At 45.4% G+C, this 27,650-nt stretch overlaps 2 protein-coding genes across 4 annotated transcripts; both read right to left on the bottom strand.

The window, feature by feature from the left end:
• Window positions 1–214: 214 nt before the first annotated feature.
• LOC113589425 (vomeronasal type-2 receptor 1) lies at window positions 215–6,694 on the bottom strand. The gene is made up of 6 exons (XM_027029074.2): window positions 6,453–6,694; window positions 4,817–5,108; window positions 3,506–4,378; window positions 3,055–3,282; window positions 2,469–2,592; window positions 215–2,018 (listed from the first exon to the last, which is right to left on the bottom strand). Exons 1-6 carry the CDS (start codon window positions 6,692–6,694, stop codon window positions 940–942), a joined length of 2,838 nt encoding a protein of 945 aa, XP_026884875.2. The 3' UTR covers window positions 215–939.
• Window positions 6,695–10,324: 3,630 nt separating this feature from the next.
• gmps (guanine monophosphate synthase) lies at window positions 10,325–27,190 on the bottom strand. Of its 3 annotated transcripts, XR_003411976.2 has the most exons (17): window positions 26,807–27,190; window positions 24,897–25,075; window positions 22,853–22,967; window positions 22,217–22,314; window positions 21,975–22,078; window positions 21,522–21,715; window positions 20,639–20,804; window positions 20,008–20,159; window positions 19,435–19,608; window positions 18,788–18,893; window positions 18,271–18,386; window positions 17,895–18,020; window positions 14,092–14,207; window positions 13,607–13,737; window positions 12,918–13,090; window positions 11,141–12,397; window positions 10,325–11,044 (listed from the first exon to the last, which is right to left on the bottom strand). XR_003411976.2 is itself a non-coding variant. In XM_027029075.2 (16 exons), exons 1-16 carry the CDS (start codon window positions 26,831–26,833, stop codon window positions 12,296–12,298), a joined length of 2,079 nt encoding a protein of 692 aa, XP_026884876.1. In that variant the 5' UTR covers window positions 26,834–27,190; the 3' UTR covers window positions 10,325–12,295. The 3 variants fall into 3 exon arrangements, 2 of the variants coding, with proteins under 2 accessions (XP_026884876.1, XP_026884877.1); XM_027029075.2 differs by having other exon boundaries at window positions 10,325–12,397; XM_027029076.2 differs by having other exon boundaries at window positions 10,325–12,397; window positions 26,751–26,822.
• Between the last annotated feature and the right edge of the window lie 460 nt (window positions 27,191–27,650).

Here is a 27,650-nt window from a genome sequence, read left to right as displayed (position 1 = left end):
TTCTGAGCTGCAGAACACTCGTGTGGCAGATCTTCATGTGTAGGATTAATCACCCCCCGCCAGCGGTTGCCAAGGGAGAGGAGATGAAAACACAGAAAGTCGCTTCTTTTCACCAGAGTGTTTGGAGTGGAACAATGTACTTCACGAGGCAAAGAGATCTGCCATGAAACAATTTTATTGCTTTTTCAATAGGAAAAGAACTGACAGTGCCTGATGCAAAATAAGTGAAACTGCTGTCATATTCTTTCTATTGTGTAAAATGCAGCTCAAGATTTCCATGTAAGATGAGTAAATGTGCAGCAAGCCATTCTCGGTGTTCCACACTATGGTAGATATTATCCATATTATTACAGAGTACAAATGAACCTTAGTGTCATAATCACATTTAAAAATATGATTAAACCTATACCACAATTATTTGCATTCAGTTCTTGAAAATATAACCAAATAAACAATAGTGGAAAACTTTAATCCCTACAAGTGCTCAGCATGAGTGAGAATTTTTTTAAGACTTCATGACTTCTTTAAGGCTGCCTCATGAAGCTGGTTAATCTCAACAAAGTAAAGGGAATCTAACAATCTTACAACAAAGTAAGGAATCTAAAATCTAAGTCAGTCAGTATTTGTTTAACATAGAATAATGTATTATTTCATTGTTTTGATACATTCACTGTTTTCCTAAAATGTCAAAAGTGTTAGAAATAAATAAATTAAGACTAGCTATGTCCAAACATTTGAGTGGTAGTAGATGTAATTCATTTTATCATCCCTGAGAAGAAACCTAGTCATTTCAAACACCATTATTTTATAGTATTTTGTCCCTTCTCAAATTCAGTTTATGTGTTTAAGCTGCAATTTTGTTGAAAAATAAAGTCCCAGAGGAGAGAAAGTGATCAGTCATGCAAGGAAATGATGCAAGCAAGAGGGCGTGGCCCACCTTCAGTTGCTCACAGATACCGTGGACATGGTGGTGCCATTGGTGACAGTGGCAAGTGAGGCCGATGTGCCAGTGCCGGCGGCGGCGTCGCGGAGTTTGGGCCTCGGCATCACCAGCTCCTCTTTGTTCCTCTCAGGCTTCACAAGCAGCACGTAGCACTTGGGCAGGAAGATGCAGGCCAGAAGGCCAAAGCTGGAGGCCAGGATGGCGAAGATCTGCACGGCCACCATGAACTTGCCGCGTGTGCTCAGGTAGGCAGGCACGAAGGAGATCCAGACGATGAAGAACACCAGCATGCCGAAGGTGATGCACTTGCCCTCACTGAAGTGGTCCTCCAGACGGCGTGCGACGAAGCCGAAGGTGAAGGCGAGCACGGCCAGGAGCACGTCGTAGCCGAACACGGCGCAGATGAAGACGATGTTACCTGGGTCACACTCCAGGATGATCTTGATGTTCTGGGCGGCTGTGTTCTTCACCGGGTGTGGCGGCAGCAGCACAAGCCAGACGGTGCAGGCCGCCACCTGCACCAGCGTGCAGACCGCCGCTATCACCCTCTGCTGGCCGGGCCGGATCGGGTCCACATCGTTCTTCGGGGGCGGGGCTGGCGCTATGGCCGTCGTGTCGGGGCTGTCCTCAGAGGCTGCTGCCGCCACCTTAGCTGCCTTGGCGGCCGTCTTGGCTGCCTTGACGGCCCTCGCCCTGAGCATCAGCAAGGCGGCTTTGCCCATGAGCGAGGAGAGGCAGAGGGCAAAGCCCACTGCTAGCGCCACCTGGCTGGTCATGCAGGACCAGCGCTGCGGCTCTCCCAGAAACACGATTGAGCAGAGGAACGTGATCGTCAGTGCCAGTAGCAGGGTGAAGCTCAACAATGCATCATTGGCCTGCACCAAGGGTGTGGTCAGGTGCTTCAGGAAGACCACGCCCACCACCATGGTCAGGAGAGCGCCGAACACGGCGATGGCGATCAGAGTGATCCCCAGGGGCTCGCCAAAGCCCAGGAACTCAATAGTCTTCAGGACGCAGGCGTCGTGGTTGGTGTTGGACCAGTAGTCCTCCTCGCACTGGATACAACCCCTAGCATCTGTTAGACAGCGCACATGCATGGAAGACCGTCGTAGGAAGACACAACACACATCGGTTTACTGAAATGTGGCTCACATAAGCTATTCACATTTTTCTGTTTGTGGTTGTTTGTTGTTGCTTAAATGATTTTTTGTTATATATGATTATTTCTTCACGTAAAGATATTTCTTAAGCATATTCTTAAGACAGCTCTACTTCCATTATGGATGTATTTCCATAATTCATCCTCTAATCTGATGCAGCTAAATACCCTTATTGTGGCTCTAATTTTGATCTATATTAAATATATGTCTATATTTGTTGTACTGAATTGACTCATCAGTGACAATAGGCACACACCCTTTTTAGCCTTCAAAATTATCATTGAATTGACCAGTAAATCACACACACAATGATTCAGGCTGAATGTATATATACATGATTTAGCCTGTATAGAGTAGATAATGACCTGTTGTGTTGGAAATCTCTCCGTCGGCACAGGGGATGCAATCAAAACAGCAGACGGGCTCCCCCTGCCTGATCCCCATTCTGGTACCAGGCTGGCATCTCTCACTGCACACAGAGCGCGGTGGCTGCAGACCAACAGGAGGGGGCGACATGGAGCAGGACCAGCAACAGGAGGGAAAAGAGGATTTTTGAACGTGTACAAAGTTCTAAAGTTCCCCATATGTCCCATATGTCTCATGCTGCTTGTTCACATGTGTAGCACTCTGATGTGCTTGACCAGAGGCAGAGGAGGGGGCAGACATGGGAATAATCAGCATTAGAAGTCACTTCTTTTCTAAGGATTACAACTGCCTTACGATCTCGCGCTTTTGTCTGAACATGCCAGTCCGACCCAGTCCGACCCGAGCTGACCTGATCCACCTTCAAATAACATGTTCTGATGGGCTCACGATTTGCAGGGCTATACATGCAACATTTTCTCTGTCATGAATGACTCTATGTTTCAATATGTTCTAACATGTTATCAGTTGTTTAACTTTCCAGGGCCTAATGTTCACTTGGAGGTGTAAATAACTGTGCTCACTGACCTGCAATACATCATTATGCCATATGATCGAAGAGTTGTCTAGGATCAACTTTTCAGTTGTGGACGCAGTACTATTATAGTATCCAACGTGGGCGTATGTCACCCCTCCATTCGCATCCCTCTGCCAGTTAAGGATCTCATAAAACCCTGGAACTTCCCCGTCATTGAAGAATATCTCCTCTCCGGTATGAGGTACGTTGAAGCGCAGATTTTTCAAGTAGTACATCAACTAGGGAGGAGAGAATGGTGTTAGACCAAGATTTGTGTGTGTCCGTGTGTCCGTGTGTGTGTGTGTGTGTGTGTGTTCTGACTATGTAGGAAAACCAGAGAGCTACCTGATAAGATACATGTTCTGGTTACTCAGGTTACAGCTAGGGTCAGGTGTGGGGTTATATGCATCTATGTAATGCATTAAATGCATTAAAAGTAGGTGTATGGGTGTGGACACTTACTTGCCAGGGCTCAAACTTAGTGATGTCAGCACATGAGCGATCCTGGAAAGGGCCGCTCCCATTCTCGCAGTGTTCCAGGTGGTGCAGGGCGTAAGCCACGGCGTACACCGCCTTATACACGTTGTACGTCAGCCTGAGCTGCGACACGTCCAAGTACGTGTTGTTCAGCTTCTCCAGGTTCTCCTTCCCTGTGCACAGGCCGTCCGGCAAGGCATTGGTGGTGGCCCGCGACGCTGTGGCGTTCCCCGCCTCCCTGACAGCGCGGGCGTTCCTCAGCGCCCGTCCATAGCTGAGCGTGCAGCTGAAGGCCGTCTCCCAGAACTCCTCCGTCAATGCGTCCTGGTAGGGGTCGATGCTGAGCAGGTGCTCACGCAGGCCTGGGATGTCGGCACGCTGGATGGCAAAGCCCAGCGTGCCGCCCAGTGTGGAGAGCACGTCCGCCTGCTTCGAGATGAGGGCTGACGTCACCCATGACTCGCTGGCGATCCATGTGCGGTTGGTGACATTGTTCTGCAGCAGCACCTCCACCAGGGGGCTCAGGTCTACGTCAGAGGAGAACACCACCACGATCTTTGCCGTGGAGTCCAGCACTGTGCGCACGATGCGCTGGATGCTCTCGGGCGCAACGAACTTGGGGAGGGTCTCCGAAAAGGAGATGCACACTCCAGCCTCCTCCACCACCTCCTTGAAGCGTTTGATGCCGTACTTGCCGTAGTCGTCGTCCGAGGCAATGGTGCCCACCCAGGTCCAGCCGAAGCGGAGCACCAGCTGGGCCATGGCCACCGATTGGTGCTCGTCGCTGGGGATGGTGCGGAGGAAAGTGGGGTACTGGAACCTGCTCTCCAGCTCTGAGCACGAGGACGAGTAGCTCACCTGAGATGGCAGAGATGCAGATAGTAAGGCCTGGTATCGGATCTCTGAAGCTATCCCAAAGAACAGGTTTTGTCGACAATTATCTAGCCAGTAGTGCTTCTAGAATTTTCTGTGAAGAATATAAAAACTGTCTCATTTAATTGTTGGACATAATCTCGTACCCAGCGTGGTTGTGTTGACCTAAGACAAGTAGTCTCTACTCCCATTACAATATAGATTATTATATAAAACATTATGGGAGATGAGAGAATATGAGCTTATTTACCACAGCCAGACAATGTATGTTGCTTCCTGAAAACAGTTTTAAAAACAGCTTTATATATATATATATATATATATATATATATATATATATATATATATATATATATATATATATATATATATATATATATCAATACAGACAGCAGTCCAGTTATTAATTCACCTAATACTTGCCTGCGGAAAATAGTAGAGGCCAAGAATTCGAGCTGTGGCGACAGACAGGTCACAGCCTCCCGCCCCAACCAGCGCGGCCAGTGGAGCGCCGTCCCCGCAGCGATAATTGGGCACCGCCTCATCCTGGCCGGTCAGGTAGGTCAGAGTGCCCTCCACCGCTTTCGAGATTGTGAAGCATGAGTCGTAAATAACGTACCCCAGCTCTGTGTCAGGTAACAGGTTGTCCTTTTTATTGATCTCATTAATAGCAAACAGCATCGTCTGAGTCCAGCGGAATGTACGGAAGTTGAACCTTAAAGCAATTAAGAGATAAAAACAGGTAACTGGCTATTGGTTGTGGAGGAGTCCCCACAAAGGCTTTCTGTGATGCTGGCTTCAGTGTTCCTGCAGTATTACAGAGCACCAATGTTTTTGTTTGTTTGCTTGTTTTGTTTTTGATTTTTAGTTGTGAGATTTACTCCCCTACATCCAATAATCTACATGGTGAAAACTCATAGCAAGGCCAGTGTGTGTGGTGAAGTGGCATGCTCGTGTGGAATGAGCAGTGTGCAGTGGCCAAACCCAAAACCATCATTTTCTGATAGTTAACATGAAGCACATTCTGGTATTTATACATACCAAGAATCAGAGCACTGTAACTTTTATGTCAGTGAATCAGTGAATGTTGGTGATATGGATTCATTCTTAGAAACACACAGCTGGTATCTGAAACACACAGCCATTATTTATATATTTATATCATATATTATTTAATAGTCTACTCTGAATCAACCATTGGGTTCCCATCATTCGGATGGCTTACCTTTTGAGTGATTACTAACTTTGGGCTCATCAGACCATAAAACATTTTTGTCTATTTTTTTGTTTGTTTTTGTTTTGTCATGCCACCTCTAGCCAGGTGTACAAAATGGAGTATTACCTTATACAGAAAGTAACCTTAGTTGCAAGGTCATGTTAAAGAAGGAAAAGTTATTTGTTGTTTTTGTTTTACAATAAAAATTGCAGTGGGTTCAGGCATTATATTTGCTGCATATAAAACTATTGCTGAGATCAAAAGGGCAAGATTTCATACCACTGAGATTATAGGTAAAGCCCAGTAACAATCTGGTGTTAAGTGCCTATCGTTTGGATTTGGTCCAGCCTGTAGTGCTACATAGTTGGTTTTACCAGATGTGTTTCAATACTGTCACTAGATGTCGCTGTAACACAACGAAAGTAGGCAGTTCCACCTGCAGTGGTGAATTACATTGGTCTAACAAATAAATACTTTAGCGAATTAACTATAATAGTCTGATAAGTATAGTCTGATATAAAAGCTCTTCGCAGGATGATAAGACGCGCACTTTTGTGACTTTAAACCACATACAACTTTAGTTACCGCGGTGCATAAGAATTCCACAAATATTTCATGTCTTTCTATTGGCTTTAACCATATCGCTAAAAAGTGGTCGTTTCTTTATACCACAGCTTAAAAACGTTTCGGGCACATAACAAAAGCGTTAAAATAAGCCAATTGGATTTACACACGCGTTAAAGTCGGTGCATATAGTTTCGGGCTTTGTTTTTCGTTCGGATGGCTGCTGCTTGAATTGCATTTTAAGCGTAACTCTGTGAGCTACTTTTATGGCGACCTTACCATTCACACCCAGATGATACTGGGATCGATGAACTATTGCTGTCGGTTGACGCAAGTCGATTGTGCACAGCGAACATTCCTCCTAGAATCACTTTCTTCCGCTCAATGTTCTTGTAGCCATTGAGATTGAACTTCGCCTTTAGTTTGCAGGTCGCCTCTCCGGCAGCGTGTGCGCAAAACAACGAGACCACGCACAATCTCAGTAACAGGCGATATTTCGCGGTAAAAGCAAAAAATGCCATTTTAGTGTGAGAACTTCTAGAAAAACGTATACACCTCTTTGGTCTGTACGGGTGTTTGGAATTGTACCGGCACTGGCATTACTAACGCTTCGTCCCCCATCACTTCTCATGGGAGTTCATCCCATAAGACATAACGCAACTCCATCAAAACAAACTTATCCGTGTCTTATAGTAAAACAGATTAAATGTGCTTGATTCTGTTACCCTTTAACGTCCTAGTCACCATATGACCTACTAGCCTTCTTATAACTTAGTACGTATGCTTTTTCCATTGGTGGGTTTGGAGTTATAATCGTTTTCACTTTGGTACACGTGTCCCAGTGTAAAGCTAAGAATGTGAAAAAGGTGGTTATCGTTTGCTTTTATTTTATCAACGACAAATTGAATGCAGGGATGAAGCCTTATAGACTACAAATACTTCATTTAAATATTTAAATACAATTTCCGAGTATTTGTACTTTGATAGCAGGCATAACTTTCGTTAGCAACATTTCATGAAGTTAGTTCTACTTATATACTTTTAGAACCTGTATTCTTCCACCATAGATCAAGACACAACAACACCAACACCACCACCAAAACCACCACCACCAATAATAATAATAATAATAATAATAATAATAATAATAATAGCAAGGGGCCGTTGGCACACCGGTTGCGTGCTATTGACACAGTAACAAAATGCTGAAGGCTTTAATTTAATTAGGATCAATATAAACGAACGGAGTCCTCTCGGTCATTACGCGTGAGCCTCTCTTGCTGTGCTGCAGCCTAGCTGGCTTTGAAACACCGTCCCCGCATCCTCCGGGACGGCGCTGTTTTTACCGGTAACGTGTCACTACACGCCCTTCAGTCAGTGCGGAACTGCGCACCTGCCTCCCAGCCCAGAGGCAAACAATAACTAAAGTAGCAGTGGCGTTAATAACCATAGCAGTATGTTCATATTTATGTTTATGAAGTAGGGATATGGTGTACGTAGAGAATGTATGCCGGTGCTAGTAGGTTCGTATACAAAGAAGTGAGATCAGACTTAAGAAGCAGGGGACAGGAGGAGGAGATGATGGAGGGAGCAGATAGGGAGAGGGTTGAGGGCCTGAGATTAGCACTACGGTAACACATTTACTGAATATGACAGATTTGTCAGTTACTAGGCCGCAGTTTGCTATGGAAAACAAATATGTCGCAAAGGCTTTATACACGTAAGTCTGAGGTTAGGACAGAAATGTTAATGTTGTGTTTCGATGCGTATGTATATAATTGTTTCATATACATAAATAGGGTCAAGCTCACATCTTCTAGGTACATTGTTTTAAACATTTAAAAAATGTGTAAGATGAAGAATTCTCCCTGTGATTCGGGCAGAGTAATACGCGCACGCACGCACGCACGCACACAAACACTAAAAAGAATTGTGTTCCATATTCCTATTGCTTTCCACGATCTCTGCTAATCATGAAATATAACAGACGCTTTTTAAAACAAACAAAAACCATTTCAGAGCTAAGGCTACATGCACTGAATCTACAGCTGAATGAAGCTGTCAGTAGAAGTAGCTGAATTTTAGCTGCTGAGAAAGATTTTGCAGTAAATATTAAAAGTGGGAGCGTCCAATTAACTTCCGATCTTTCTTTCTTTCTTTCTTTCTTTCTTTCTTTCTTTCTTTCTTTCTTTCTTTCTTTCTTTCTTTCTGAGTTATCAATGATAAGGCATATTATTCAGTAACTACTGTGAATTATTCATGAATCACATCGCAACTTAAATGTAAAATGTAGAGTTACGAGAGTGTGTGACGAACGTCGGGACTTGCCAGTGTGCAGTTTTAGGCACTTTCCACAGAATTCTTCCTCACCCTCTATTTTCTCCGCTGTTTTTTTGTTTTGAACTCTGTGTCTTCTCACTGAATTCTCATGGAGGGCTCCGTTAGTCTTGGGCTGGGTGCATTTAGACTAGCTTGGAATTTGAAAAAACAGCGTGGATTACTCTGGCCTGCCATCTGCCTACACCCCATCAGCCAAGTGTATCTGCTGTCACACATCACATCCGAGGCACTCCACTCACAGCCTTCTACCACCTAATAGCCCACTGCCGATGCCCACCTGCTCCGTTACCCTAGGAGATGTGCCAGCGAGTCTCAGCGCCTGTTTGCTTACTCACCGGGAGCAGATTCGGAATCCAGAATACCTTTGGAAACCTAGTTTATGTACACTGCATAACAGCACACACACACACACACACACACACACACACACACACACACACACACACAGAGAGAGAGAGAGAGAGAGAGAGAGAGAGAGAGAGAGAGAGAGAGAGAGAGAGAGAGAGAGAGAGAGAGAGCGCGAGAGGTAGCTACCGCATTAATTAGTAACTATACGAGACTTTGACCATGGCCCAGGTTTACTAATGGGTAATAATCTCACTAGTCAACACCACTGACAGCGCACTGAGAATTCCGAAACTCACTTTCCGAACAGGCCTTCACATCTCCAGTAAATGTTAGCAGTGATGGAGCCCTGTAGGGAAAACCACTTAGCGAGCCAGCTGGTTGGCACAGTCATCGCGCTGGTCTGCTGACACAAATCAAACACAAGTTTATAAATCTATTTTTTGCAGCAATACACACCACTTATTCAAAAGGCTACCTACGAGCCATTTGTAAATACTGGACATTTTGAAGTTATCGAGCCACACGCACTCATCTATTCATATTTTACTCTTTGATTATGATATAGCAGTTTTACCCATGTTTTCTCTAACTTCATTTGTCTCCTTGATTCTTTCTTTTCAATCGTTAGATGTAAAAGTCAAATTTATTATTAGACAAGTAATAATATGCTCGGCATGAACGTGATTTGAAATGTTATAATATACTACAGTAACATAATTATTCTGCCATACTCTAGCATGTATTCGCTAGCATTTAGCAATACAACACCGAGCTAATGATGTATACCTTCCTCATATATCCTGACAACTGTTTACTTATATACAGGCACGTGTGAATCCCGGTGCAACCTCTCCCCAAGTTATTCCCAGCTGGGAAATACACACTTTTTCACAAATAATCCCATCCCATTACAGATTTGCTCATCAGTAGTGGCAATACGCTTCCACTAGATGGTGCTAGTGACCTGGCTCGGGTATTCCTGTCTTGGCAGGCATCCGCAGTTGAGGAGTGTATAAATGCTGAATACAAATGTAGGAGGTACCAAAGCGTTGTATGTGGCGCCGAAGCACACACTATGTACTTGTTGTCGTAACATTCTGAATAAATTGGCCGGTAAAGCTCGCTGCCAGTTGAGGTACATTAGGGGTTCTCACACTCAAAGACACAATAGACTACAAAGGCACGTTGTAAGACTGCAACTACGTCACTTGCCGCCAAGAATCAGATGACGGTCTTTTTGTGCGCATGCTAGGCGCCAGCATCGCCAACGCAGCCGTCTGCGGGTCAAATTCTTTGTTTTATAACTTGATATGGAGGCCTAGCACTTGCCACTTCACTCATTTGTAATAAAGCATCCCGGAGCGGCCCCAAAGATTCTTATAATTCATCCATAGACTTAATAAAAACCTCGTGCAATATGTACCCGATGAACCACTCACTTCATAAAAACACGGACCAAAAAGGAAAGTTGTACATGGACTTCTTTAATAAAGTTCCGATCTCATTATACAAATTTCAGTTTTTCAGGAAAATGCATGCAGTGGCTTGGTTTTGAGGCACAATACTAAAGAAAAAGCTTTGTTCATTGATACAAAAAAAAAAAAAAAAAAAAATCAAACAATTGCATAAATCAAATCAAATACCATGTCATATTGCAGTCCAACCCACTACTAATTTTAAATTTCATAGTACTTGTATTTTCTTGAGTAGACACATAAAATATACACATTAAAAAGGGGACAGGAGAGAATTGTTAAGAACAAGGTCTGAAGTTAAGACTATAAACCAGTCCACCTTGCATTGATTTTTTAGCCTACCGATACAAGAGAAATCTTTAACGAAAATACAAAGACAATAAATAGCTCGGCATGTTATTGTTACAACACTTCAAATCTTATCTACATCAAAGGTTTGAGTGCTGGGCGAGGCATAGTTTTCTCCCATTTTTGCCCAACCACACCTCCATGTATAACCAAGGCCCAGAACCATCTCGTACAACTAGAATGACTCTCTCAGGCGAACTCGGACCCCTTAACTTCGAAAGATGGCTGCTTGGCTGACATTACGCAAAGACGGCCTGTCTCGCGTGGGCTCGAACTGCAGCATGCGAGCTCGTCTTGCTGATTGCGGCGAGTCCATATGGAGTCCCTCTCCATCACTCGTTTTGGGCTTCATCGGTTTAGCTGCGGAACACCACAACCCTCTAACACAGATGAAAAGCACCAAGGCCTTGTGGGTAAAAACAAGATGCAGTTAATGTGCAAAAAATGCCCCCCTACCATCCGAACGCGCACGCAGGAGCAGCTACGATGCTGACGAAGCCAAATAGACCAGAACGAGGATTAAAGAACGTACTGACTTATGGATACATTCTTTTCCCATTTGCCATATGCAGTGTCTGCTCACCCTTCCTTAAAATGCAAAACCAAAAAGGGAAACAAGCAGCACGTTAGTTTGCCCTCCATTGTGGGAGAGTAAGTCTTGGGTGGTTCCGCATCCCTGAAATTAACGAAAATGGTAATAAACAACAAATAAGACACGGAACAGACGAAGGTCCAGGTACGGAGTCCAGGAAGCCCCCTGATCTCAAAGAAGCGCCTTCACAGCAGAACGTCTCTGGAACCAGATGCAGCTCTCCACAGCGCAAGAATAGCACGAGCAAAAACGTCAAACTCAAAACAGCGGGCAGTTCTGAACCCCTATCGGCCTCAAGCCGTCTATATTTGGCAAATAAAACTGGGGGAAAAAAACAAAAACAAAACCACATTGGTCACACCATTAATAGGTGAGTTAGCTACTACTTTCAGCTTATGTATGCAGGTCATTTCAAAGTGAAAATGAACTGAAGGCGACGGCAGTGCAGCAGGGCTGGTCTACGAGTCAATGGGACAAGTGTGGGTAAAAACTAAACAAAAACGGCATGTTTGGGAAACATTAACATGACTGTCTGTCAAAAAACTGTCTCATGCTCCATGTGGCAGATGACCTGCTAGAAAACTGACCACTTAAGATTTAGCATCTGCAGAAGAAAACCAACTGGGTCACAATGACTTAGCCTAATGCAAAGGGCTGATACCTGACAAACTATACCATCATTAGAAATCAATGATGAGCAGATCAATAATAATAATAATAATAATAATAATAATAATAAAAAACAATAATAACAACAACAACAACAACAACAATAACAACAATAGCCCCAGAAAATGAGGCAGTGTTGAAGTAGCGTGTTCAGGTGTGTGCTAATCACAGTACTGCCTGCCATCGTAGGGAATGTTCTGTTCTTGGGGATGTGGGGTCTGGTCTGAGGGTTGTGGGAGAGTGGGGCAACACTGGCAAGGTGGGAGGGGGCAATGGGGGTAGAAATGGGAGGGAGAGAGGAGGAAAGTGAAAGTGAAGGAGGGGAGGAACAGGCCGTCCAGAGCAGCTTCCTACTCCCACTCCGTGGTGCCCGGTGGCTTGGACGTCAGGTCGTACATCACCCTGGAGATGCCCGGGATCTTCTTGATCTCATCGACCATCTTTAACACCACCTGTAGGTGAACAAAAAGTACCACATGTTGAACACAAACTCTGGTGTTTACAGACTCTTGGGCTGAATTCCGACCTGAACACAGTCTCCCTTGATCATGTCCACTTGTGCCAAAGTCATGCCTCAGGGGGTCAAGAAAGCTGTCTAAAGGTCACGTCATACATGCTGTGCCATCATGGAAAAAGATGAGTTGGTCTGATGGGTATCCTTCGGAAGAAGTGGCACCATTGGATGATGATAACTGTACTTCATTACAGAGATTAAAGAGTCCAAGGGAAGAACAGCGATTGAACACATGCAATAAGCTCATCTGGGGATCAGCTCCACCAAACAAAATGAAACTCCTTTCATTAGATTGTATAGATTAAAGGTATTTTAAAACTGCAGCTTTTATATGTATTCTACAACTCCAAGATGTATGCCAAAAATGTGAAAGGGCACATGCATTGTGAAACAAACGAAATCCTCAGAAACAGAATGTTTTAAGGTGGGTTTGGGGAGCGTGCGGGTGGGTCTCTGACCTCCTCTGGGATGTGTTTGTCGGGTGTGGCAGCAATTCCGGTCATGAAGTCGCTGGTGATGAAGGTCCTGATGACAACAGAGCGCCGGCACGAGGGCTGCTTCTGGAGCGGGTCGCGGTCGAAGTGCAGTGGAACCAGGATGACCGGCATCTGACTGATCTTACCTGAGTAGCCTGTGTACAGCACACACACGCAGCTGTGACACACGCATCTCACGGCTTGCGCTTTTGCTATGAAAAGTTGAGGTTTCTTTGCTGAGGAAGTCTCGCCGTTGTGTAGGTTAACATCCAAGTGGATTGTCGCCCTGCAGAGTGCATTAAATACTGAAATATGGCAATTTCTATTTTAGGGACTTGACCCAAATACCGAAGCTAAAACCTCAGCAGATAACTTGAAGTGGTCTCAAAGCACTACCATTCGAACAGAACTTCACAGGCTGGATATGAGCTAAGTCCTAAACTTAACTGAGGCTGGCTGGTTGCTCAAGTCTTCTCTGTGGTGACTTGTACATCTGCATTGCAAGTTTCATAGACACAAATCAAGCCCACTCGAACTAAATTATGCAGAGCTTTTCAAAAGGATGATCTTAGCCTTTATAAACTAAGCTTAACCTTTATACAGAAGGTCATTCATTAGTGATAAAATGTCCCCTCCCACATACTGCACACCATGCCAACATCAGCTCGTACCAGACTCCCTCAGGATAGAGTGAGCCACATAGTCCGCCTGTCTGAGCGTGCTCAGTACGCCCGTAGTCAGGAAGGTGGGCGTGATGTCAGTGGGGGGTTCCTTTACGTGTGGCCCGAAGACGTACACAACTCTGGGAGGGGAAGGCCAGAGAAGCACCAAATAAGGTCATTAATACATCCAAATTATCCAAACAGACAGGATACTGTTTAAAAAAAAACCAAAAGACAGCTTGGAAATTGTTTGATGGAAGGGAGAGGCAGCACAGGTGTCAGTACAACCTCTAAATGTACATTTACTCTGTTTTTATTGGTCAGCAAGTGGAAAGCTGCTTAGACAAGGACAAGGTGTGGCTAAGTGAGCAAGGGTTAGTCTGCATCCCATGTCATGATTCCAACCAGTTAGTCCTTCTCTGTTAGCACTTTGAGTGTCCTGACAGCTGCACGCAGGCAACCTGAAGGTGGCGACACGGGGCAGGTGGGTTTACCTGTTAATGGAATGGCAGATGCGCGGGATGAGTCTGGCCAAAAACATGAGCGGGTCCCAGCGAGGATCTTCTTTGCTGGTCACGCCGCACACGTAGCTGTACGAACGCGAGTCGCCCTGCGCAGGACCAGACAGAGAGAGAGACAGACAGAGACACACACACACGTGACCAAAGTGTGGCGCACGTGAATGAATGGGGTGCACATGATAAAAACATTTCAGGAAACTCCTGTTTTCTACCTTCCCAACAACACATGGCCCTAGCTCTCTTTCCTAGTTTTTAAAGAAGACAACACCATTCTCAGGACAGGGGACATAGTATTTAAAGACTAAACAGACCACCTAGCTGTAAGGACCTCACATTCATCATCCCAGTCATCCCGAATGTTTTCCCTGGGAGACCAGGCTCTGAGCTTCGGGGTAAATTTAGCACTGAGCAGTCCCGCAACAGGAAGTGCAGGGGCGGGAAAATACAGTTCAGAGCAGCAGGAGCAAAGCCGCAAAGTTTGGAGTGGAGGGGATGGCGGCAAGCAGAGGCCTGTGCCTCATTAACAACAGTGGCCTGCGATGCCGGCGAAGACAGCAGGGTGTAGCCGAGCGCCCGTGTACACAGACACGGCCGACAGGCACGCGAGCTGTCAACACACTGACACACAGTCACCATGGGGCCAGACAGCCGCTCTTGGTCAGGCTAAACTCATCAGGGAGTGCTAGATGTGAAAAGCACTTAGCTGTTCATTGGCATGCAGCCGAGACAGATGTAAGCGGGGACTTAAAAAACAGTTTTCAAATAACATATAACCAGGGAGTGTTAAAATCATTTTAGTGTTTGGCAATTTTGAGCCTTTCAACAGCCCAAATCCACCTCTAGTAATTGTGGCTGTCCTGCCATGCTCAGATCTTTGCCATACAACTGCAAACGTTTAAAGTGACAATAAAAAAAGAAATTCTTTTACTACTCTCTCCTCTTCATTACAGATTTTCTACATGAAGAAACAAACTTGGAGATAGCACTGCATTCACTGTTCAGTGGTGTGGAGTGGTACCGGTAGTAAACTATGCACACAGCACACATGGTTTTGTTTTCTTCCTGGTCAGAACCACGTGACCCATGTTACCAGTGAGAGATCAGGCAAGCACAACACCATCGCCCACTCTACCGCTCAGAGCACAAACAGACATTTCCCCCCTCGTGTGCACAAGCTGAACAGATCACAGCTATATAAACCACTCTGGCTTCACCCTGCACAGAAAACCAGCAGCCACACAGTCCAGCTGAAGACCCACATGGATTCATCACTTACGCAGCAACCAGTGAACTACAACTGGTGCTTTCGCCTCAGGACACACACGGACCTCACTTCCGACGCTTAACAACAGCATGGCAGACAGCTAAAGTAGCTCACCGTTTGTAAATGCTGACGGACAAAACTCTTTACTGTGAATGAGACTGGGTTATAATGCCACGAAAATAGATTAAGTATGTTTCCAGTACTGCGACTGATGGCTACAGAACCATGGTCATACTTGCAATACCGCTGGTCTATTGACAGGGGGCACTCTTCTGATGCCCACTCTATGTATTATTATTATTAATAACATATACATAGTACCTTTCACAGACTCAAGGACACTTTACAGACATTTTCTCATCACACACACCGATGAGAAGTGGCAGCCAATTTTGCGCACAGCGTACTCCATCATAAACCACACAGCCCCCTGGGGGACTGCAGTGGGTGCAGGGGAAAGGGAGGTGGTTAAAGCAGGACACACACACTCACACACACACACACACACACATATACACACACACACACACACACACACACACATATACACATATACACACACACACACACACACACACACACACACACACACACACACACACACACACACACATACACACATACACACATACACACACACACTCTCACTCACACACACTCACTTATACTTACACGCAGGACAGAGCACCACCCACCACTGGACACACACACACACACACGCACACGCACACACACTTACACGCAGGACAGAGCACCACTGGACACACACACACACACACACACACGCACACACACACGCTCACTCACACACACTCACTTATACTTACACGCAGGACAGAGCACCACCCACCACTGGACACACACACACACACACACACACACACACACTCACTCACTCACACACACACACACACACACACACACACACACACACACACTTATACTTACACGCAGGACAGAGCACCACCCACCACTGGACACACACACACACACACACACACTCACACTCTCACTCTCACTCACACTCACACTCGCGCGCGCACACGCACGCGCGCACACGCACGCGCGCACACGCACACGCGCATACACGCACACGCATACACGCACGCGCATACACGCACGCGCATACACGCACGCGCATGCACACACGCGCACACGCGCACACACGCGCACACACACAAATATATACTTACACGCAGGACAGAGCACCACCCACCACTGGACACACACACACACACACACACACACACACACACACACACACACACGCACACACATATATACTTACACGCAGGACAGAGCACCAACCACCACTGGACACACACACACACACACACACACACACACACACACACAAATATATACTTACACGCAGGACAGAGCACCAACCACCACTGGACGGACACACACACACACACGTACAAAGGTTACATTCATACAGGACAAATTTGAGTATCCAAATTGACCTAACCTCCATGGTTTTTGGACTGTGGGAGGAAACCGGAGACCCTGGAGGAAACCCACGCAGACACAGGGAGAACATGGAAACTCCACCCCGATAGGGACTCAAACCAAAGACCCCAGCACTGAAAGGCAAACGTGCTAACCACCAAGCCAAGCCATTATCCTTTTTCTCACCAGAGCGTGTGGGTGGCTGTTAGCTTCTTGCAAAAACATGTACATGTGACCAAACTCCATACATTTGCCAGTGACAGAGCTGGGTGGCAGCCAGCTTTGTTTTTAGACAGTGGGTTTTCTTTTTTTTTTTTTCCAGAACCCACCCGCTTGGCTCTCAGTTACATAGCAAGATCAAAACGTTAAAATACCCACAGTAAACCACTTGAGCTTAATGTCTGCTTAATACATCACCTGAGTCGTGGTTTAAACGGGAATAAAACGCTTCACATCTCTACCATAAACATATTCATTATTCATACTCTGTGAAAAGGGTTCTTCAGCTTCTGAAGGTAGTTGTGTCGCTCAGGCTGTTAGACACAGTTAGTGATTCCAAAACCCGTTTGGAATTCTGCCGTGATGCCACCACAAATCCTACAACAACGCAAACCGCGTGGAGGGAGAAAGTGAGGCAGAGATGGAGAGAACACCAAGAGAGAAAAACAGAGACAGACTGTGCGTCACAACGACTGTGGTTAACCACGGTGCCGGGGCAATGGTGCGAAAATGGAGGGCACACCCAAGCGTGGACGACAGGACTTGTGAGGGGAGCCAGAGCAGGAGATCTGCCCAGGAGGGGGAGGAAAAAAAAACAAAAAACAAAAAAAACCCAAAAAAAGCACTGCGAGTGAACACCACCAGTGGCTAAAAACTCAAGCAAGAAAGTCAGGGAAAGGTGCCAAAAGCCTCGGACAATTGGCATGGAGTCAACACTGATCACCAGCTGAACACAGAGCTACGTCAGCGGTTCTGCTCAGTTTAGTGCTAGCCAAGTCTCGAACTGGGCATCTCTGTGAGGGCGTTACCTACGCTGCCTTAGATTGAGGCTAAAGCTTACCTGGACGCCTACAGTTTTGATTGGCAACAGGAAGGCATTTAGTGAATGAAGGCTGGTGATATGCATCAGTTTCTCCTCTTCCTCGTCAGATATGCACGACTTCACTCTCTGCAGTAACACATGAGGCTGCAAAGGAAAAAAGCAAGCAAGCAAACAAACAAACAAAAACATTACGTAAAAAAAAAAAAAAAGACAGTAGAAAAAAAAAAAAATAATGAAACCTATTTGGCCTCTTGTTCATACTAGGTCAGCTTGCCTTAGCATTTGGCCAAAGGATTCCTTTACGTATGGCATAGACACAACAGCAGAGTTCTAACTGTTTGACTAAAGAAACAACAAGACCCCCACAGGCAGCAACCGGACAGATGCCTGTTACCTTTTTCACGCTGGCGGAGAAGTCTGTGATGATCTTCAGGATGTTGTTGGTCTCTGCGAAGTCTTTGCAGATGTAGGGCTCATCGGCACAGATAACTCTGATGGCGAGGCCTGGACCTGTAGTGAGCAGCCAACGCACAGAGCGCAGCAGATCAAGAGGTCAAAGGGCAAAACAACCCAGGGCTTGTGGGACTGGCACCATTTCTCAGAGGGTCTGCTTAACTTCCATTTGTCTTACATGATACAAATGCTGCTGTTTTTTGCATGTTTGTATACTGATTGATTACTTTTATATGACTGAGGATGGCTGCATTCCCATTAAGCTTCAGGAGGAGTCTACATGTGTTTTTGAGTGAGAAAGACATCACTGAGCACATGGAATATACTTCTGCTATTTATTGTTTATGGGGCTATTACAGGAAACCTGTTATCTGGTTCCTGTGGGTGTTAAGACTGGAATGTTCCCACATCAGAGGCTGTGTGGATGTGAGGGATGTGGAGCGCCGTCCTGTACTCACCAGGGAAAGGGTGTCGAGACACGATCTCCTCAGGCAGCCCCAGCTCCCGACCCAGCGCCCGCACCTCATCCTTGTGGAAATCTTTCAGTGGCTCGATCACTTTCCCCTGGCAGCCAGCCGTCCGCACACAGGCATAGGAGATGGGGAGAGAAGTGAGCTTTTCCTGGCGTGAGGCAGGAACGTGCACCGTCTTCCTGCCTTCCCCAAGCTGGAAGCGTTCTAACACGCGGCTGCTAAAAACTGCAGTAGGGCTTCGGCAGGCTGAGCTAACGTACACTGGAGACATGTTACTCTAACATATTTCCTGTGCTCCCATACCACAAAATTGAAATTGTGAAAAACAGCAGCAGCAGCAGCAACCACCACCACCATGTATATTAGAATATTGGCACTGGGAATGAAGGCCTGAATGCCAACAAAGCCAAACAAAAATAAAAAGCAGAACCAGAATTTGGACTGCAGATGTGTGAAATGCGTGCACTGACTTCTTAAGGAATATTTTACCCAAAACAAATGCCATCGTAAAGAGCTGAGCGTAAGGCAAGACGGTGCGTAATGAGCATTAACAGGACGGTTTGTGAGGACTCGATCGCTGGTAGCCATTAGCAGTGATCAACGGGACGTGGGCCAGTACTGCGGTGCGGTACCTCGTCTCGGAGTTTACGGATGAGCTCCGTGTCATTGTGGTGCGTTTTGATGACCTCGGCCTTGCCGCTGGCCAGGTGCGAGGCGCTCTCGATCAGGTCGGGTCGGAGCGTCCCCTGGGCCAGGTACACTTCCTCTGGCTTCAGGTTCATCTCACCCAGCACCTCATTCGCCACCTGGACGCCGGCCACGCGCCAGGGCCAGCATTACAGACAGAGGCGAGAGGCGGCAGAAGCAAATTATTTACAATGCGGTCTGAAAAACAGCACATTTTGTGTGTGTGTGTGTGGATTAAACCCATTAGCTTATTAATCGGTGACTCCACCCCACTGCACAATAAGATGCCAGTAAACTACATATGCCCTGTAGGCAAATCAATGTTTGATATTATTTGAGTCGATAAAAACATTGAGTGTTTTGCTGGTACTGACACTGACATTAGCTTTGCTATTTCGAATTACTCAGCAATCCCAAACCTGATTGAACATTGAGGGAATTAAAAAATCAGAATCCTAGTCACACTGATTTAACAGCTGGCCAGTCGCTGGTGGGATTGGTGGAGTTCACCGACACACCTTGACAAAAGTGTCTCCAATGATCTTCCGCTTCTCCTCAGGGTTGGTGGTCATGTTGAGTGTCTTGCTGATGCGTTTTCGGGGTGTGCGGTCCTCCTCGGAGATGGGCAACGTGGTGGTGCCATTGTAGAATGTGTGAGCTGCATTTACCACTATGTGGGGCAAATGCAACAGAGAAAGGTCATTCCAAGAGTTACACTTATGGTTGTACAGAACTTAAATGACTGAGTTCCAAGTCACATTAAAACTAATATTTAACCTGTTAATCAGGCTTTTTAATTCTTTACACTGCAAGGACCCAATACCGGGTCTAGACTTTCATAAATCACTCTTGTGAGCAGGGGTTCTGGACTATACCTGGGGGCCCAACTCTCAGAGGATTTTAGTAAAAACTGCCTCAACACTCCCGAATCAAGTCTTGAAAGGCTCGATAATTATTTAATGAGTTGTGATCAGGTGAATTAGTGCAGGGTACATTCGAAACAGGAGCTAAGAGCCTCCGCTTGTAACTACATACCTTTCACATTAGTGTCAGTGTCATTACTGAATAATTCACAGCAGTTACTGAACAATATCGCCTGGAGTTTCATAACTGCATGGTTTGAAGTCTTGCGCGAGCTACTGCTCGTACCTTTGAGTTTGATGCCGAGTTTGGTGAGGGCCTCCTCCACGCTCTGGCTTTCCCGCTTCCTCATGAAGCCATTGTCGATGTGCACAGCGATCACCTGGTCCTGGTTCAGAGCCTTATTCAGCAAAGCCGTACACACAGTGGAGTCCACGCCACCGCTCAACAACACCTGCACAGCGCACACACAAACACACACAGCCTTTCTTACACACCCTGGTTCAACACATTAAAACCTGCCACTTGACCAAAAATGCACACTGCATTTTACTACACAAGTCACAAGAGTAACCACCTTTTGTGACTCTGACTCATAAATAAAAAAGAAAAGAGAAATTTAAACACAGTAAATAGCATAGAAGACATGGCTTCATGGGATGGATAAAGTCTAAATCCAATACAGGCCTTCACTTGTTCTCTTGGGAGCAGGCCCAATTTACAGCTAAAGGGGGCAATCATGTAGCTTCGAGAGAAAAAAAGCACTAATTAATTGAAGCTTTTAATTACTTCCCCTCACACCACATACATGCAATTTAAACACACACACACACACACACACACACACACACACACACACACACACACACACACGTCCCTGGATTACTCAGAAATGCAAGGAATTAGAGGAATTAGTCTGCTCATAATAATCTGATGTAAGCCTGAATATTCATGCATTTAAATAAGGATATTAGATCTGAAAAGATTCCCATATACCACCCACAAACAGCCCCCCCTCACAGGACTCCAGCCTTGATGCACCAAACTTCAGCTTCCAGCCTAACAGTAAACACCAGCTCCATTTAACTGAGGATTTGGGGAGGGCAGGGTGGGGTGAGCTAAGGTCCATGGGTGCCCCCCTCCCCCTGCAGTGCCACACCCCTCTGCTCACCAGCACTTTGGACTTGTCCACTTTTTCGCAGATGTCACGCACGCAGGCCAGCTGCCGGTTCTGCACGGTGAAGTTGCTGGTGCAGCCAGCAATCTCAAACAGGAAGTTACGCAGCATGTCCATGCCCCCCTCCGTCAGGTCCACTTCTGGGTGAAACTGAGTGCCGTACAGTTTCTTCTGCTCATTGGCGATGCCTGAGGTGGCGAAGGGAGACACAATGTGTTACGCCCCCGGGGTACTGCACAGCCTAGTGAGATCTCTGCTCTAAAACACCTGGTGCAGCTCATCAACCTTCCGTAAAGCCCTGTGCAAGCTCGATTATCCATGTTCGAGAAGATATGAAATGAAAGGATGACATGACAGTTTTCTGAGGCTGCGTCGGGGGTTATTCATCCTGAGCCAGCTTTGACATGCAAGTACATAGAAGGCATGCTGCATGTTTTCTCAGCCTACCTGCGATGATGTTGCCGGACTGGGCGACCACTTTGAAGCCGTCTGCCACTTTATCCACACTGTCACCATGAGTCAGCAGGACCATCTCTTCCTTCTGTAGACCCCTACACACACACACACACACACACTTTTTACAGGCAGCTCGTTGACGCTTGAACAGCAGGGAAGTGCTGATACGCCGTGACGGCATTTTTTTTAAGCACACTGAAACGTCTGTCAGCTTTTCCACTGTGAACCCGTACCTGAAGAGTGAGCAGGAATTGTCTATTCCGATGCTGAACACACCGTCTTCTCTCACACTCTTCCTGTGCACCGTGCCCCCAAAAACTTTGTTCATCATCTAATCATCACACAAGATATGTTGCGAGATACAGATCAACACACTGTAAACACTGCACAAAAGAAATTAATCTTACACAGATACTACTGTATTAACAGAAGAAGTATACGATGCTCAGTATAGACACCAAAATAAAAAACTCACCAGCCACTATATTAGAAAAACATTGTATTTTGTACACCTGATTTTGTAGTTGCATTTTATAAACTTGTTTTCAACATACGTTTACAGACTGTAGACCATTCATAGCCATTCACAATTCATTAGCCACCCACAGTTTCTAAGCACTGCAGAAAGCATTATGCCCAGTATTAGGACAGATGGGATAGTAGCTTTGCTATCCAGCCAATGGCCAACCAACACAGAGGTCAGAAATGGACCACTGAACAAGAGTTACAGAATACCTGCTACAAACGGTGCTCAAAACATGCCATAGTCCCTACCTGTGTACCAAGAATCCCTCTAATAAATAAGTGTTTCTGATAAAACAGGGGGTTGGAGAGAATATCCAGTGACAGAACTGTAGTTTCACCCTCACCTGCATACCGTAACAGATCCCCAGCACAGGTTTTCCGATAGTGAATATGGCGGGGTCAAACCATGGTGCATCTTCCGCGTAGACCGAGTTAGGACCACCGGATATAATGATGGCCCTACGAACAGGAGAGCATATTTTAACCCAACATGTTCAAACCACTTGAAGCCAAGCAAAATTTCCCCTGTAAAATATATAATCCTGAAAACTGCAAATGATTTATGGACATGTTGCATCTTTATGTGTCATAACAAATTAGGGCAAAACATTAGTACAAAAAAAAAAAAAATTAAATTGACATTTGCAGTGTGTAATTATGTGAAGAAAAATGTCACACAACAGGCTCTGCCGTAGAGTGCGGCTTGGTCTACTCCAAGCCACCTGATCCAGCTCACTGATTAAGCACTCCCCCCCCCTTATTTCAGTACCTAGTAATAACGCTGACGGCACTGATTTGGAAAGCATGCGATGGCCTTCACAATGTTTCAATTTCCTGATTTTCATGAAGCAACAAACATTTTCATGAACTGGGCAGGCTTCCTGTTTACGCAGCCCAATGGCTTCTGCTGACCCGATGGCCCCAGGACAGCAGACAGGTGTGGGAGAAACCGCGTTTCTTTTTAATCTGTGCCCCCACTGACGAAGCCCAAGAAAAATGATATTCATGTGTTTGCTCACAGTTTATGGCAGCGAGGTAGTTAAAAATCCCTGCATGCTGGTGAGCCTGCATGCCTACATTGCAACAGGAACCACACTGTGCTTCTAACAAGCACTTCGACCAAAGACATCAACGAGGGAAACAATGAGTGCAACCATGCAGCCACCAATCAGCATGATGTAATTTGCATAATGCTAATTAGTGGCTACCTGCCTTCATTCGCTGTAAGTGACATTAGCTTTTGTGTTTTCATTTTCTTTAACGCGCTTTCTTCACATGCTGTCATCCAAGTTGGGGGGGGGGGGGGCGTGATGAGCAAAGGAATTCAAGGAGAAACAAAGATGCTTTATGGCTGAAAGTATGATACCAAAAATGATGTCACAGGAGGGGCACTGTGTCTTGAAGAGAAATGAAGGCCAGCACAATGACACTTTAAAACCAGTCAAAAGTTCAGTTAGCGAAACGCTCCATGTTCAAGCAGGAGAGGGCGGCTGAAAGCACGGCGCAAAGGTGTGTGGGAGTACATCCTTTTGCATGCATTTGCGTTTTGCTTGCGACTCCGTGAAGCCTTCTGCACACATGGAAAAACTAAGCGGGTAAAGCAAAAGGAGTTTAATTGGTTAGCATGTTTAAAAAGGTGGGCCCCCTGTCAGAAGAAACCCATGCTCAAGAATAGTCATTAAGCAAATGTTTTGATTAAACAGGGCTCTTAGCAGGTGACGTGTGTGCCTAAAACACAGAAGACTAGGGAGTGACAGAACGGGAGTGCGAGTGCACGCACAGAAATAAGATAGATGATCCTTAGCAGCACGGATGCTGTTTGTCAGTTAGTGCTGAGACAACATGGTAGATTTAATATCAATAATAATAATAATAGTTTTGAAAAAATGTTATGATGCATGATAAAAAGGCATGCTAATTTTAATTAAATTTTAATTGAGGTTATTTCAATTAGTACCTAATCCAATAACATTTCAATGGTATATTAACCTTGATAGGATGCATTTTCTCCTTTCTAAAAACTGTGTTGGATCACATACAACAAACTAGAATTTCATCTGAATCTAACCTGAAACCACCTTTTCTGTTCTTAGCATTTTTGTGCATCAGCAGACTGTATGTGAAAATTCAACCTGTGAAAATTTAACCAGTAAAATAACGGTACCCTCATATTATTGACTAACACAAAAATCAAAAATCTATATCAATAAGCCATTTCATCTGCAATCATGCAAACACTACGAATGTCATTTGTGGGGGCTTGCATGAACTGATGGCATAGTGGTGCCCCACAGTTCCCGTGAGCCGGGTTCGACTCCTGTCCCGGCTCGTCTGCTGTCTGTGTGGGGTTTGGAGTTTCTCCCCATGCTCGTATCCCCCCGGTCTCACCTGAAGCCCTGTTCTCTGATGGCAAAGGCGGGAGTCTCCAGGGGCAGGATCTCTGATTGGACGAACAGTTCTCTCACCCTCCTGTCAATCACCTTGCCGTACTGGGCCCCCGCATCCAGGATCACCACAGCCCCCTCATAACTGTGCAAGGCATCTTTAGTCTCGCCACTGATATCCAACTGAGGGGGGGAATCCCATGTGGGTTAAAGCAGAAAGCAGTTACATTCATTAGGCCTTGTGATGTAATTAGGAAACATGTCGGCTGCGTGAAATGAGTATGACCTTGTGACCACAGACAACATGCCCCTTCTGACCAATGCAAATACAGACACATGAATCTTAGGGAGATGATGGACGGCTCGTGGCAAGAACGAACGCACGCACTCTGCCAGCCTGACCTCAGCAAGCTATGCACTGTTCAAACCATGCTGCAAAACACTATGGCATCGCATCCTTTTAAAAATAGCCTCACTTTGCTGTATGCTACCGGAACATTTTTTGCTATAATAAAGTTATAAAGTCAGGAAATTCTGACAAAATTAAGAAAAAATAGGTGATTTGAATACTGGATATACTCATTCCTAATTTTAATCAGATTCCACTGAATTTTTCTGTGGAAAAAGTGTCTACCCTAAAGATAAAATGAATCCGTGGCATACTTGTGATGTAATAAGTACTTCAGTTTCAGATCATGACACCTTCTGTAAACAGCACCATGTGACCAAAAAATAACTTACTAAACTTTACTAGTACATAACCAAGGCCCAAGGAGGTAGACTAGCAGTCACAACAAGGCACTCTAATTCAAGTAAAGCAGGGTTCAAGTAAAGTCGTACCACTAAGATTAAGTTTGCTTTTCTAAATTGAGATCTGGATCCATATTAAGGCCCACGCTACTTAAAACAAAACAGAAAAATATGTGGAAATTGATATTAAACAGAGCAACAAACTTCTGGTATATAAGGAATGTAAAGCACATATAACGTAACTACATTGCAACCAAGCGTTGCTCCGTTTCTCAAGTTAAATGTACAAGTCGTTATTTGTTGTTAGCGCTATAGTAGAAACCATTTCCACGTGCTTACACTACATTTTACTTCCGTAAGAAAACAAGTCACTTACTCGCATACACAAGCACTTCTAAAAACTTTAAGCCAGTGTCGTCGCCCTGAAATCGACAATGAACCGACATTAAATATGCAAGATAATCCCACTTGCAAACAGAAAAGATATTTCACACGGCATTGGCCTGTTATATACAGTCCTAAGGCTGAGGTCAGGTAGCATGATTCCGAAAGCAACCGCACTTCACTTTAGATGTGAGGCAGGTCAGACAATAACTCGGAGCAAGCTAAAACGCTCCGTTTACCGTGACAGGAATATGTTACGCGAGTTTCAGGGGGAAAAAATAACGAGGTTTATTCGCACTGGATTCAACATGTCATCTCGTTACGTCTGCGGTGCCTAGCTAGCTAGCTTAGCATAGCATAGCATTATATCTTAGCCTGGTTGGCGACTGTGTTAGCGCGTTAGCTTAGCTTAGCTTCCCTTTTAGCCCAAACTGCACTTCCAAGTTCAACTAAGACGTGTCGTAACTGAACTGAGTAGGTATTACTAGTGTTGGCAGTCTAAATATTAGACTTGTCGTGCAGTGAATACATTTGAACGAAATACCAACACCCACGTTAGCTAGATAACATCACCGGGCATGGCATACACGAAGTTTTTCGGCAGAGACAGGCCGTGTCTAGCTAACCGGGTGGGGGGGGGGGGCTACCCCGCGGACCGAGCCGTGCTGAAGCGGCACCCGGGCCACTACCAGGACTCAAAACAACGAAAGACAGTGCAACAAACCACGCTCATCAGTTCGACGTTTGTAGTTTCAGCGGTTTGTAGGCCGGCTTGCTGACCTTGGTATCCCCGTTACACAGCGCCATGAGTGCCTGAAGTGAAGCGGACACCTATGTCTGAGAAGATCCTCCCGGTTGGTCCGTGCTGAGTGTGATCCGGTTTGGTGCGCCGACCTGCGAATGAGATGCCTGTTCCCACAGCAGCTCCCACTGCGCTATGACTCCGCTGCGTTTTACAAGAGATTAAAAATCTCAATCTCCCAGTATTTTACGGCTCCAGCGATACTACTCCACTGCGCTTCAAGCACTAAGAGGCTCGTCTGCTCTCCGCGTACTACGCTCCGTATTCTCTCTAGCTCGGATGCGGACGAGAATTTGTTGGAAAAAAGGAGGAGTTTGAGGCCGAGTGTCGGAGCGAAGGAAAAGTTTCTCAAGGATCGGATAGAGAACTTATGTTCACTGTACAAGCTGGTTTGGTTTCAGTTACAGCATGCGAATGTAATTTTTAACTTTGCCTTCACAGTCATGTAACACAAGTCTTTAAATGAGGTCGCGGGGTTTAGGGTTTTCTCCGAGTACTACTGCTTGGTTTGAAACAGTCGCAAATCCTTTTTAATTTAGTATATATATCTGCTACTTTATTTAAACCCGAACTAAGGATAAACGTCTTTACTCAAAACAATATCAAAATCAATATACAAACGAAAAATTAACTTGGCCCCAAATCAGCAACAATGGTGCAACGTGTATCAGCCTCGAGCAACTCAGTAACTCAGTGAGTAATTTGCGCCCAATCAAATAATAGAAAATATGATAAATACATTTTTAAAAAAAAGTCTCATCTTTCCAGTGGACAAATCTTTGTCTTCATACTTAGGATTTCTGCCAAAGGTCTGTTTGAGGT

This window comes from Electrophorus electricus, chromosome 4 (assembly GCF_013358815.1).
Source record: "Electrophorus electricus isolate fEleEle1 chromosome 4, fEleEle1.pri, whole genome shotgun sequence".
NCBI classification, from domain to species: Eukaryota; Metazoa; Chordata; class Actinopteri; order Gymnotiformes; family Gymnotidae; genus Electrophorus; species Electrophorus electricus.
This window is presented reverse-complemented; position numbering and strand designations above follow the sequence as displayed.

Bases quoted from the DNA above. Each gene is read 5' to 3' on its own strand.
- LOC113589425 (XM_027029074.2), bottom strand. From the start codon at position 6,694: ATGGCATTTTTTGCTTTTACCGCGAAATATCGCCTGTTACTGAGATTG. The intron at 5,109-6,452 runs GTAAGGTCGCCA...AATTGCTTTAAG, and splicing joins GTATCATCTGGGTGTGAATG to GTTCAACTTCCGTACATTCC. The intron at 4,379-4,816 runs GCAAGTATTAGG...CTGCCATCTCAG, and splicing joins GCCTCTACTATTTTCCGCAG to GTGAGCTACTCGTCCTCGTG.
- gmps (XM_027029075.2), bottom strand. From the start codon at position 26,833: ATGGCGCTGTGTAACGGGGATACCAAG. The intron at 19,609-20,007 runs GTGTGTCGGTGA...GCCGGCGTCCAG, and splicing joins TTGGAGACACTTTTGTCAAG to GTGGCGAATGAGGTGCTGGG. The intron at 18,894-19,434 runs GTACCGCACCGC...GCTGGCTGCCAG, and splicing joins TCCGTAAACTCCGAGACGAG to GGGAAAGTGATCGAGCCACT.